Raw genomic sequence first — 12,669 nt, 5'->3', positions numbered from 1 at the left:
TCAAGAAAAACAGTTATTGAAACAGTTGTAAAATTCAATAAATAGCAGCTTTTTCTGCATGTAAGTTTACATAGTTGTTACCTACTCTTTTTTAAGATAGAGTAGTCCTGATCTTGAATTACTCCTTAATGAAAAGAGTATTAAATTTAAGGATGGTAGTCTTAGCATTTAAGAGAAGTAAGACCTCCTCCATCCTGAATCAATCTATTGTTACAACTATGTACTTGTTCAAACGCATATCTGTGAGAATTTATGTACAGGACCCTACTGTTCATTATTACAACAGTCTACAATTTGTAGCAAAAAAAAGCATTCTGCAACCTTGCCCAGCTGCTCTTTGAGCCTTGTCAAAGTTGCCAGCATTTCATTGGCTTCCTCTTGGGAAACTTCTTTTGTAATAAGTTGCACTGTCCTTGAAACCGCTTTGTACTGAGCTTCCATTGCAGGCAATTTCTGCTTGATATTCTGAAACAAGAGTTTAAAAAGATTTCAACAACAGTATTTATGCATTCATGGGAGATGAACACTGGATCATACTTCAAATCCATGAAAATTGAGCCAGAGAGTATCAACCTGAATAGATTCAGAGTCAACTCACCTGAATGTGATTTGAAACTACAAAGAAAGAAATATCTACTGAGACAGTGTTTTGGAAATTTGCTCTAAAAAATGTCATTAATAGATTACAACTATATATATTTTATATATACCTGAAATCATACAAAAAAGAAGCACCACTGGTAAAAACCCAATTAATAATGGGAATGCATACTAAAATAATTTTATGCTATCAGAATTAAATATTTGCAATTTTCTTTCTTTTGAAAGAGGAAGAAAGAAACAAAAGGCAGACACTTACTTCTAAATCTTGCACAAACATTTTGACATCATGAAAGGACACTTCTACAGGGACTGAAAATTTTGCATTGCTTCCATCAATAAAAGCTGTCAGATGGGCCACACCATCCACATACTCCTTCCTCATTTTGTCCAGTTCATCTGCTCGAGCATACTAAAAAAGAGAAAGAAAAGCAAAAATACAAAACAAGACAAAGTAACAATAAAAAAACCCTAAACAAAACAAAAAAACCCCAACCCAAATTAGACCAAATTACATACTTAGCAAATAAATAATGATTTAACAGAATTAGCATGCTTTCAGTGCAATTGTTTGCTGGAAATATTCCATTCAATGAAATACAATATAAGGGAAAGTAATCTAAATTCATCATCTGCATTAGTTTCAATAGTAATGATGCTAAGATGAAGGTCAGCCATACAGGAGGTCAGCCTCTTTTAAGGTCTGGAGAATGCCAGACTCGTTTGTTTCTACCCTAGAATCAACAGTCCAATTGATTTCTCACTACCTACAATACCAATTTTGAAAATTCAGCAAAGAGAATAAAACATGAAAAGTCTAGAAAAACTAAAGAATAAGGGAAATCTTAATAAAGGAATGCTGGCTGGAGGAAGGGGAAACACATGCCTTAAAAAGTAGAAAGAGCTGTGCGACAGAAATGGTGAAAAAGCCTGTGAGAAAAAAACCCCACATAGCCAGCACATGAAAGAAGCTGCATAAGTAGTGGAAGAGACATTTACATCAGTGAATCACCCTAAATAGCATCAGCAAGCAAAGCTTGAGAACATTCTTGTCAACAGTCTGGAAAAGTTACAATAGAAGAGAGACAATAATTTTCCCCTTTTGCTTTTAACTTGACTGCATAGGAGATAATAACACCAAGTAAAGGAAGCAGATTCAGTACCTTCCAACAGGCAACTGCTATTTAAAAATCACTGAAAGGGGACAATATTGATAGATGTATATTGACTAGAACAAAGATATTTTCTAACGTGTTTATGAGGTATGAGATAGTTCTGTGTAACTAAGATCACATCTTCTTTTTGATTTTTAAAGAGCAACTATGGAAACCACAATTCCTTTTGTATCAGATGAATCTCTTACATGAGGTAAAGGGTAGGTTTATTAGTTTACTATAAGAGCCTGCTTGTAGGCAAGGTAGAAATAGTCTGACCAAAATGGGGAAACATTTAGTGGCTGCCATACAATGATTGGAAGGAGCTTTCTTTAAAGAGTAGTAAAAATAATAATTTTCACTATGTTCACTGTTTAGCTTTACAGAGTTTTTACAGTAGCAGTAGGTACTGAAAAAGTAATTTTCTCTGTAGAACAGTAGAAGTTATGTATCAATAATAATGCATCAAGACAGGTGATGAAAAACTACAGTTTAGTTGAAAATGTCCCCTCACCAGCCTCCAAACAGCTGTATAACCAAAAAGGTAAATAAAAGAAGAGCCCAAATACAATAAATTACTGTCAGGGAGTAATTTCTAATTTAAGTACTGATGAACAGTTAGGCACTTTAGAAAGCTGTTCTATAGTCCTGCTAACAGGGCAATCTGTCTTGCTTGCCTGGAAATGACAAAGTAAATATTTAAAAGTTACAAGGGCAAAATCACTCACCTGCTTAACTTGCATAAACAATTCTCTCCATCTTCCATTTAGCAACAGAAGCTGCTGTTTAAGGTCTCTGGAAATGGTCTCATCACATGTTTCAATTAGAAAATTACCAGCATCATTCATGGCTGTGTGCTGTTGGATCCAATGAGGTAAGTGCCGGAAGAAATCCTGAGGAAGAAAATAAAAACAGTTCCAAAACCTTTTTCAATTAGTCTTTATCTTAAATCATAAACCTAAAATTTAATCAACCGCTCATGACTTGATAAAATCTTGTTGAGCAATTATCCTCTGATGCTCTTCGCATCAAATATGCTACAACAGGATTTTAATGTCAGTGAATATAACCTGTGGAATTAAAAATTACTGCCAGTTTACTTACAGCTCATTTTACTCCAGAGTGACTTCAGTTAAAGCAATGAAACTCCTCCTTAAGAGAAAAACCCACAATTGAAAATGCTGTTAGAAGTCAAGTATTTTCTGTGTTGTCCTTAAACAGTGTGGGCTGACAGTAACCCAGCCATATGCAAGCTGTGGAGTGGTCCTTTCCCTCCTGTGAACCACATGCAGCATTCCAAGGTCTGGCCTCTCACAAGGCCTTTGAAGACTTATTTTTTTATCACTGCTTCCTTTTATCTCAGTGCAGGTGAGCACAGAGGGGAAAGAGATGGCTGTCAGTGATTTTGTCCCCCTTGCTGAGACAGCCTAATAAACTGTATGCATCTTGCAGGCAGGTATGTGCACATAAACTGGTAGAGAACACAAATTCCCTCCTTTTCTCTGTTCCTGACAATGGGCAATAGTTCCTAAGGCAGGTATCCCTGGGCTCAATGGCTCCACCTATATCATAAACAAAACAGGACTCAAGCACTGTCTCATGACTGTCCACATCTTCTCTGACATGGTTTTGGCTTGTCCCCGGTACCCTTCTCACAAACAGTGCATAATTCAATGAATAGCACAGTCTGTTCCAAACAGACTGGATCATGAGGATGTCTTCCTTCAGGGGAGAAGGAGTAATCAGAAGCATTCAAGCTACCTGATCCTCAGATTTAGGAGGGGCAGTGATGCATTTTGTTTACAACTATCAATCTACCCTATAATTCCAAAACCATTCACCTTCCATGTGACAGTCGAATACAGTCCTTTGCTCAATGGTATATGAGAAAAATTCCTATCCAATCACACTTTCAGACACCCCAAGTTTCAGAGCTACAGTTCTGAAACTGTATTTGTCAGAACCCAGCCCCATATAAAAGAAATTCAGATGCAACTGTAAAGAAAAAGTCACATGGTTGTATACTGGTCAAATATACTGAAGAGAGAATTGAACACCACACAGTGTTTCAGTTCCTTAAAGCTGAAATCAATAGGATTCAGGTGCTCTGTACTAAAATATCAGTGAAAAAATTTAATCAGCTCAATAAACTGCATCTGCAGTTTGAAGCTTTTTTCACTTGCAGTGGAGCAACCCCCTTGCTTTGTACAAAGGCTAACCTGTATGAGCACATCCAAAAGAAAGAAAGTCTACTGAATCTGGCACTGGTCAGCTTTCCAATGGTCAGGCTCATTAGAGGGCAAGAAGAAAAAAACATGTGGAATGAACTACTCACATCCTTGCTTCCGCACCTTATTCCCACAAACCATTACCTTCTGCAGACCTGGCTAGGGAGGCTCTCCATTTCAGAAGCCAACCTAAGACGTGCTAATTTTAAACAAGTTTGGGAAGCACACATCATTGTCAATTAAAACACTGCACCTCTTTTCAAGGAAGCCACTAGATGAGATCTAGAAGCTCTCTAAAACCTTTTGGATAGAGCTGTGTGAGGAAAGTGTGGGAGGATGCAGTCAGAGTGAAATTATGGAAAGTGCTTAAGAGGTAGTGGAAGTAAACAAAGGAGCTGTAGAAGGAACAGCTTGAAAAATCCAAGCATACTGGTAATTTTTTTTGCAACATCTTCAGTATTACAGATTCACAATAAGGTTTCTGAAAACTGAAGCCAATGAGAAAGCCAACAGGGCACTTTCTCTTCCAAATCAAACATGCTGGTCTGGAAATAATGCAGAGATAACGCAAAGAAAACAAAATCATGACAGCATGATGAAGGGCTACTGTGGTCTCTGCCTAGGATAGGATATAGAGGCCTTAAGTAATACAGGTAAGGGATGGAAATGGGCAACTTTGTATCATATTACTGATATCGTTGTGGCTTTACAGAAAAAAGTATTTCGAAATGTTAAAAATGTTTGATGCCATATTCCAAACAATAGTTATCATCTTTCACCTGGTGTTCCAGATGTTTTTTCTTCATGGCTGTAAAACTTAATTTTACAAACCACTATAAGAATTGATTTTAAAACTGCTAAATCAGACCTATCCTTGCAACTATCTAAGTGAACATTATTGCTGTGGAGAGCCAAATTCAACATTAAAAGTAGAAGTAACTTTTAAATATGTATGTCAGTCTACAGACAGATGCTATCACTCAGTAACCTTTAACAGGTTTGAGCCAATTATTTTTAAGAAAAAAATTAGCATTTTGGGAAGAATAAAGCTTCAAGTCTAAGGTTTTCAACAAGATTTCTTGAATTTCTTGAAATCATATATCAGAATGAAAGGAATTATTTTTGGATTTATGTTAGAAACAAAAAGCAAGTATATACTGTATGGGTATGTTCAAATTTCTGCTTTGAAAATCTTTGAAGATAAAGTTATACATCTAAACAGAAAAGTAAATGTTTTGATTTTATTCATATACATGGATTTAAGAATATTTAATTTTAATCATTGTTCAGTTACTTACATAAAACATCCACCATTATCTAAGATCACCCTGATCAGCAGAAGTCATCCTTCCTGCCTAGTAATAATTTTTTGTATCTATATTATGCCACACTGTTTTTTTTCACTGTTTTACTTTATTTTAAAAAATGTATTCCATTAATTTACATCAGTTTGAACTAAAAAACTTTTAAAAAGAACATACTGTTTTTTTCACATAACATGAAATGCTCATTCCTGACCTGATGTCAGTTTGCCGTCTTACAGCCCATGAGAACCCTACTTGAGTGTGAAGAGCTATACAGCTGTTATATTGGGATCAGGTGCAAATTCAGCACCTATTAAACACAGGACTATTCAAGTCAATCCAGGTTATTATTGAAGGTTTACAAACCTAAATCTCAGTGCCTCAGTACTCTAACATTACAACAGGGAAAAAAAAAAAAAAACTAACCAGAAGAACCATCTTTATAACTTCAGGTCTCCAAAATCAATTGTCTAAAAGATTTCTGAAATGCCAGGGAAATGGGTTTATTAATCAGCCATCAAATATAGCAACACATATTAATGACACTGCTCTTTGAAGGTTATGAGTACTGAAATCTGTCATCTAGAACAGTCAGTGGAAATGTCTTTACAGGTAGTCCCTGATTACTCACTTTGGTGCTAAGAGCTGTATTTGCCTTTGAATGAATCATGCAACATTCCTATCTCTCAGCAATACTGCTGCCCTGTATTCATGTCAAAGATGCCTCTAGTCATGGTACCACAGAAAAGGCTTTCTCTATTGTGTATATATATATATGTATATACTTGGGTACACATATATTTGTCTCTAGATGCTATACAAGCAAACACTGAATCTCCTGTGTTGAATGAAGACAGGATGTCCAAGTCTGAGCAAAACCTAAGCAAATGCAAAAAAAAAAAAAATTCAGTGTTTCACAATTTACAAAACAGCCATATGAATATGCTACATACCTTTTTGGAATGTTCAGGCTGATTCAGCATTTTTTCAGCATCTTCAAGCCAAGCTTGCAGACCTGCCACAGTGCTGCTGTATCTGTCCCAATTAGCAATTACTTCTTCCAGCATGCTTCTTACACTTCTCACCTCTACTGAGAGGTTCCTCCACTGAGCTGTGGTGTCACTCATGAATTTCATCACATTCTCAACTTCTTCCACTGAGATACAGGAAAAACATTGATTATTTTGTTTCATTACCATTTCTGTACAGATTAACTTTATATCATGCTTATTCACTGTCATCAGGGAATGTTATTTTAATGTAACTTCTATTTCAGTAGGCTTTTATATACGAATGTTCAGTTCATAGCCCAATTTTAGCACAAGATCATGACTGAGAAATTAAATGTGTGAATTAAAGACTTAGGAAAGTACATAAAATGAGTGCTAAATTAAAACAGTAACACTACATATTGTGTGTGGTGTCCATTTCAAATCTGCAATAAAAGAAATCAAGAGACAGGCTTGACTTAAAAATAGTAGCAAATGAGAGTTGCATAATATAAAAACACATATTATGTCTACATTGAAAAGTATGGAATGAAATTCTGGTCTTCCTGCCATTGACATTGAAACCAAGCCGCTGCTAATTTTTGCCATTTAACTTTTAGCATTTTCCACATGGCAATAAAGGAAAAAATGTGTCCTCGTTCCATTTTCTTCCAGAAAGAAGAATAAAGGGCAAGCAAAGACTTTACAGAATATGCAGAATATATTTGTTTTAAAGAGTTTTTAGCCAATTTGAACTGCTATTACTGAATTAATATATGTTAGCATTTGTTCTTTAGAAAAGAATTTGCTACTGGATTTTATTAATAGCTTTGAATAAGTCTCTGACTTTTGTTCTTTGTAAGAATAGCTTGGAAAAATGTTTACTTTTGTAAAACTTGAGTGTCACTATCAATTTAAATTTTACAGCAAACAAAAGTATCCATTTCTTCCCCCCCTTAGCAGCAGCTGCAACAATCCTCCAAAGACATTATCGTGCTACAGATTAATGTGATCTCATGTCTGTAACTATCTAGGTCAAATATTGCCCTGGAATTCTCACTGAACTCAGCAGCATTCAGAAATGACAGGAGCCAGCTGTTGAATCAGCTATACATTTTTTCTCATGTATGTCCATATTGCAACTACCATTTGAGTTCCTCTTGCAGGTTTTCAAACTTAATGAGGAACCTCCAATAAACCAAAGGATGATTTTGCAACTACAATACTGGGAACAACTCCCAGTTGCCTTTTTCTTTTAAATTAAGTGAAGCCAGGCAGTATTTCCAGCCACTAGAACACTATTTTCCCTACTCCTAACTTGGTTCCTGTCACAATTTTTTATCCCAAATTAATAACACTGAAATAATCCAAGAGTTAGCATGGACAATGGGCTTTTCCCAGGAGGAAGTCTGAATATGACCACCCCCCTCCTCTGGAGAGTCAGAAGCAGCAGCCTGCTCTGGACCAGGTGCCCACATGCGAGTGACAAAGAAATATAGACATTTACCTGAGCCATTTGCTTTGGCATACATTTCAGCTGCTCGTTTCAAGATCTGGTAGGTAACTTCATACTGCTCAAAGAACTTACTATTTTCAATAACAGACTGAAAAGAGAAAAACAGATAAAATAAAGATGGGCATTAGGATTAGCAATAATTTATATAAAATTACATCAGGATACTGATGATGACATTTAACTTCTTTATTCCTCTATTCATATTTTCATCATTATAAAATAATATTTTAATAACATAATTATTAAACAGCATACAAATGTCACCTTTTCAATTTAATGGTACAGCAGAGTATATAATGTCAAATACAGATTTATTTACTTTCCACATGGAAAGGTTATTTGAAGTTCCTTCTTTGCTGTCTTGCTGGAAATCACTAGCACATGATACTTAGAATATACAGAAACTGAGTAACTAACAAGTTGTTTAATGAAAACTGTTTTACACTCAAAACTAAGTGAAGTCATTTTAATAAAACAGAAATTTTCCTTCATAGATGTTGTCACAAAAATCAAATCCAATTGTTCCTGTATTAAGCCTTTGCAGCAAGACAGGTTACACCTTAATAGATGAAAAACTTTTGCTTTATTCTTCAATTTTTCTTTACCTCCTTTGAAATTGCCAAAAAGTAAGATCATGGAAACACTGCGCAAAGAGATGCTGCTTTTCCAAAGTGTGACACAGTTCTGTTCCTTTGTGAGTGATGGTTTAGCTCTGTGATGTGTTAAAGTGCGATGAATAAATTATCTGGAAATATTTTGGTAAAAAATATATGCCTCTGACATTTATGCCTCCTTATCCCTTATGGCAAATGAAACTGACCTTTTTTTACATGTCTTTCAGAAATGTTATTTCCTTTAAGTGCAATACAGAATTATAGCTCTACATTATGCAAGCACATTATATCTTGCATTACCAGTGTTAAAAGAGGAAGAGAAAGGTAAAATTTGGAATGGTTCTTTAATTTATGTTGCATCTCATTCCTCCTCAGATTACAAAATTAAGGAAGCATACCCCCACATATGTTTGAATGCCAGAATAGACAAAATCAGGCAAGTGGGATTTTGATTAAACCAGGTTTCAAATGAAGTCCATGTTCAATGTATTTTTACAGGAGAACCAGATCTTGTGTGTCCATAAATCCATATTATATAACATGAAAAATGCACTTAAAAATAATTCTGCCAGTATATATCTAAAACCTTTCTATTTAAAACCTTTAACAGTTGCTATGTCAGGTTACAACAGCTATCTAGTAGATAATTTAGAACTGTGTTTATTACTAAGGAAACTAGAAGTCAAGAACAATCACAATTTTTCTCTGTTCTCCTGTTAAAACAAAATCCGCCATGTATGAAAACCTACAGGCTTTATCATGAATTGTGTGACAGACTCATGATTTCACCTTTGCCAAACCCATGCAGACATGTTAATCTGAACCAAAACCTCCAAGACTTCCCATGAAAGAGCAAAAAAAATTATATAACACTGATATCAAGAGCTATCTGAAATGTTTCCAAAAATTAAATAAAGACATTTTACTGATTAATATTGTCTACCATCTGACAAGACTCCTTGAAGAAAATAAGCAGCTTTCTCAAAGCAGTGTAGCATATGATGCTAAAAAAGTGCTAACACAGCAGTGCTACAACACATTTCCGTGGGGTAAAACCCATGGATAACTGTACCTAGTATGTCCATTACAGTGGAATTTGGTACAAGTTATTATTCAGGTTGATGGTGTGCAAGTCTGTGCTGACCTTTACTTCTGGTGTATGACAGACGGGTAAAAAGATGTTAAGATTAAGTAAAAATCACCACTTTTATTTTTAAGCTACAGTACATAAATATTTTCCAGGCATATGTTCTATCCAGATCCTAATTACGCATGTTCCTAGAATGCTGACATTCCCCAGTCTGTTTTGGCAGACAAACAGACTTACATTTTTATCTCCTGCTAATATAATCACTCTGACTCTAAGGTACTGACTACAGTCTTCCTATGTAAGACTCCTAATATACTGGAAGAGTAACACTTGTCCCTTAGTCCTAGAAAACTGGTCCCAGGTAAGCCAAAGCACATAAATTCTCTCTCCATTGCATCTTGAAGGAGCAGAAGTCAAGGCCATTTCAAGAGTGAAAATGAGATTGATTTATCTTCTTGTCCTGATTTCCTCATTTTGATGTTATACAGTTTCAAAAATAATGCAAGGAAGCATCTTCCTTCCCTAAAGACCACCTCAGCATCAGTGGTCTGAATTACAAGAACAGTTGAGGCACTTGCAAGCTAATATACAAATTAATAACTTCATCTTCCTCTTAAAGGAAAAAAAAAAAAGATACTAAAAAACCATGAAAATTCAAGCTATTCCCTGTTTTATTATTTCCCTTGTCACCTTTGAGTAGTTTTTTTTACAGCCTTAGAAAGTAAAAAAGTGGACTACAATCCTAGTTATTGCACATCACTCCAGCAAACTAAGTTAATTCAAGTAATTATCTGAAGCTTGTAAAGCTTGTCCATAAAAGAAGGTTAACTGACTCCTGAATTTTTGTGTGTCCATAACTGCTAGAGTTTAAACACTTTGAAGAGTGAGAATTTCACCCAAATTCCATTGAGTTTGAAATTTTCTTCTCAAAAAAGTGGGGACATCAGTAATTTTCTCTGTTCATTGACCTGGCTCTGAATGGTTCTGTAACTGCATTGGTTTTTTTCAGGCTTAATTTTTGTGTGCAAGTTTCCCCATATGGATTAGATAGAAGGGAAAAATATATTTAGACCAACCCTGCTTTTGAAAGAATCCTTCATGCCCTAATGTAGAAGTGCAGCAGTACTATCATTCTACCTACACTTGGCACTGCACGTGTGAATTTAAAAAGATGCAGCAGCGTAACACTGAAGAAGAATTTATCAATGAACACTTGTAAGTCAAGGGTTTCTGTTCCTTAACATTGTAAATGGCTGACACAGAGCTGGAGCAAGCTCTTTCCAGAATAGAAATTTTAAAAAACGGTTTAATATACTAATGATGAGTAGGAAAAGAAAAATCTTTCTTTAAAAGAAGAAAATTAATCACCTATAGGTATATTATATTATATTAAAGAAATATATGAAGGTAAAATAACATTCTGTTTTATTTGTCTTTTGGAACACTCTAATAATATTGTGTGTGAATGCATGCCAAATGCCTCCTCTGTCTTTAACTCTTAAAACTGTATAGACTCACTATAAAGTGCTTCTATCCAGGTGTAAAAGGAGATTAAATTAACTTCTCTGGAATTGCTACAAAAAGGAAGTAAAAATCTAAGATTTGGAACCTCCAGACATGCTTCCTAAATTAATCACTAGACAGCAGCTGGAATAATATTTCTCTTTTTCAAAAAATGATGCAAAGAGAATAATTTTTACTTTTAGCCTTTGGACTAAAGTTCCTCCATGGGGAAGATAGATTCACATCTGAATATATATTTCATAGGAATGCAGTCATAAAGTTGATGACTGACAAGTCTGATATCTGTGTCTATTCTTTTACACAATTCTAGCAAACTTAAATATGAGAATTTCAAAAATGGTTATAAAAAGAGGACAACCCCAACTTACAATATAATTTTGAAGAAGCAGTTCCACGGACTCTCGCCTTCCGTATTTGATTATCCATGATTTTAACTTTGATTCTGCAAAGACTAAGAGTGACAGCAGACGGTACTTCAGCTCCAGAAACTCCATCTTCAACAGATGGAGCTCAGATGAAGAGACAACAAAATTAAACCTATAAAATGAATCACAGTACAATATAATAGAGCAATATTCATTTCTGCAGAAGAGACTGAAAGCAGTTTGGATATTTTTCTAATCTTTCACCTCATTTAGAATCTACAAACATTTAACTTTGTGTGATGATATTCTAATGACTGCTCTTGAACAATAAACTAATTAAATTTCTTTTTAATCATAGAAAATATCAGTTCACTTCTGTTATTAAGTTTTGCAAAGTCATTTTTCTTTTTTTTCACATGCATCCTGGCTGTTATATAACATTTCTTCCAGGGACAAGTAATAACAGCATCAGTATAAAAAAAGTACTCCTATCTAAAATTTATCCCTTATTTTGATTCTCATCAATCTTAAAAGCATCAGGTTTTTCAGTATATTTTTATGTATATTCTAGAAGGTTTTTCCATCCATCTCAGTTTGCCACTGAGCAATGTAACTAGACAGGGATCACTGCATGAACAGATAAAAAAGCAAACAGGCTTCCCTTCATGCACAAAAGCTTTTCATTTCAGATTGAAAGCCTTACCTGTCTGCCATATCCTCTAACTGGTCATGTGGAACAGGCACGCCATTAACGGACCTGGTCCTGTGGATCTCGTGGAATGCCTTTTTGTGACCATCTATGTTTTTCAGCAGATCCTGATTGGATTTTAAGAAAGAGAGAGATATTGAGAGAGTGGGGGGAGGGAGGAGAGGGAGAGAAAAGGCTCACAGTAGGCTATCTAACTAATAAGCACAGTTTTAAGCCGGCTCTGCTGACTCAATGTAGTTAACTATTTGATCGTGCTCTTACATTTCCATGCAAGGTAATGCACACTACATGAGCATTTACACCAACTTAAACGTTTACACCAGGGAACCTCCTTATGTGAAGCTCTGTTACAGCCATTTCAAACAATTAGAAAAGATTTTAAAACAGGATACACTGCAAAAGATTTAACAAAACAAGAACCCTTAACTGCATTAAATAATCTCTGAAATTCAGTCTGCCAGTATGATAACATCCCAAAAGCATAATCCTCCTAAATTTACTCTTTAAATCTTTATAACAGATACTAACCTTTGCTAAGTATAGACTGAAATTTTAAGCAACTAATCTGCTCTACTA

At 35.1% G+C, this 12,669-nt stretch overlaps 1 protein-coding gene across 18 annotated transcripts in view; it reads right to left on the bottom strand.

Annotated features, from left to right (window-relative positions):
• SYNE1 (spectrin repeat containing nuclear envelope protein 1) overlaps nucleotides 1-12,669 on the bottom strand; it is a 293,660-nt gene that overhangs the window by 195,782 nt on the left and 85,209 nt on the right. For all 18 annotated transcript variants that reach the window (XM_074537722.1, XM_074537721.1, XM_074537729.1 and 15 more), the window contains 7 exons: nucleotides 12,088-12,200; nucleotides 11,388-11,556; nucleotides 7,783-7,879; nucleotides 6,240-6,442; nucleotides 2,483-2,647; nucleotides 860-1,012; nucleotides 322-465 (listed from right to left, as the gene is read on the bottom strand). In XM_074537722.1, coding sequence (XP_074393823.1) covers nucleotides 322-465; nucleotides 860-1,012; nucleotides 2,483-2,647; nucleotides 6,240-6,442; nucleotides 7,783-7,879; nucleotides 11,388-11,556; nucleotides 12,088-12,200 — 1,044 coding nt within the window. The remainder of the gene's footprint in view (nucleotides 1-321; nucleotides 466-859; nucleotides 1,013-2,482; nucleotides 2,648-6,239; nucleotides 6,443-7,782; nucleotides 7,880-11,387; nucleotides 11,557-12,087; nucleotides 12,201-12,669) is intronic.

The sequence above is a fragment of the Zonotrichia albicollis genome, chromosome 3 (assembly GCF_047830755.1).
Source record: "Zonotrichia albicollis isolate bZonAlb1 chromosome 3, bZonAlb1.hap1, whole genome shotgun sequence".
NCBI classification, from domain to species: Eukaryota; Metazoa; Chordata; class Aves; order Passeriformes; family Passerellidae; genus Zonotrichia; species Zonotrichia albicollis.
The sequence above is the reverse complement of the archived record's forward strand: the minus strand, read 5'-3'. Positions and strand labels throughout refer to the sequence as shown.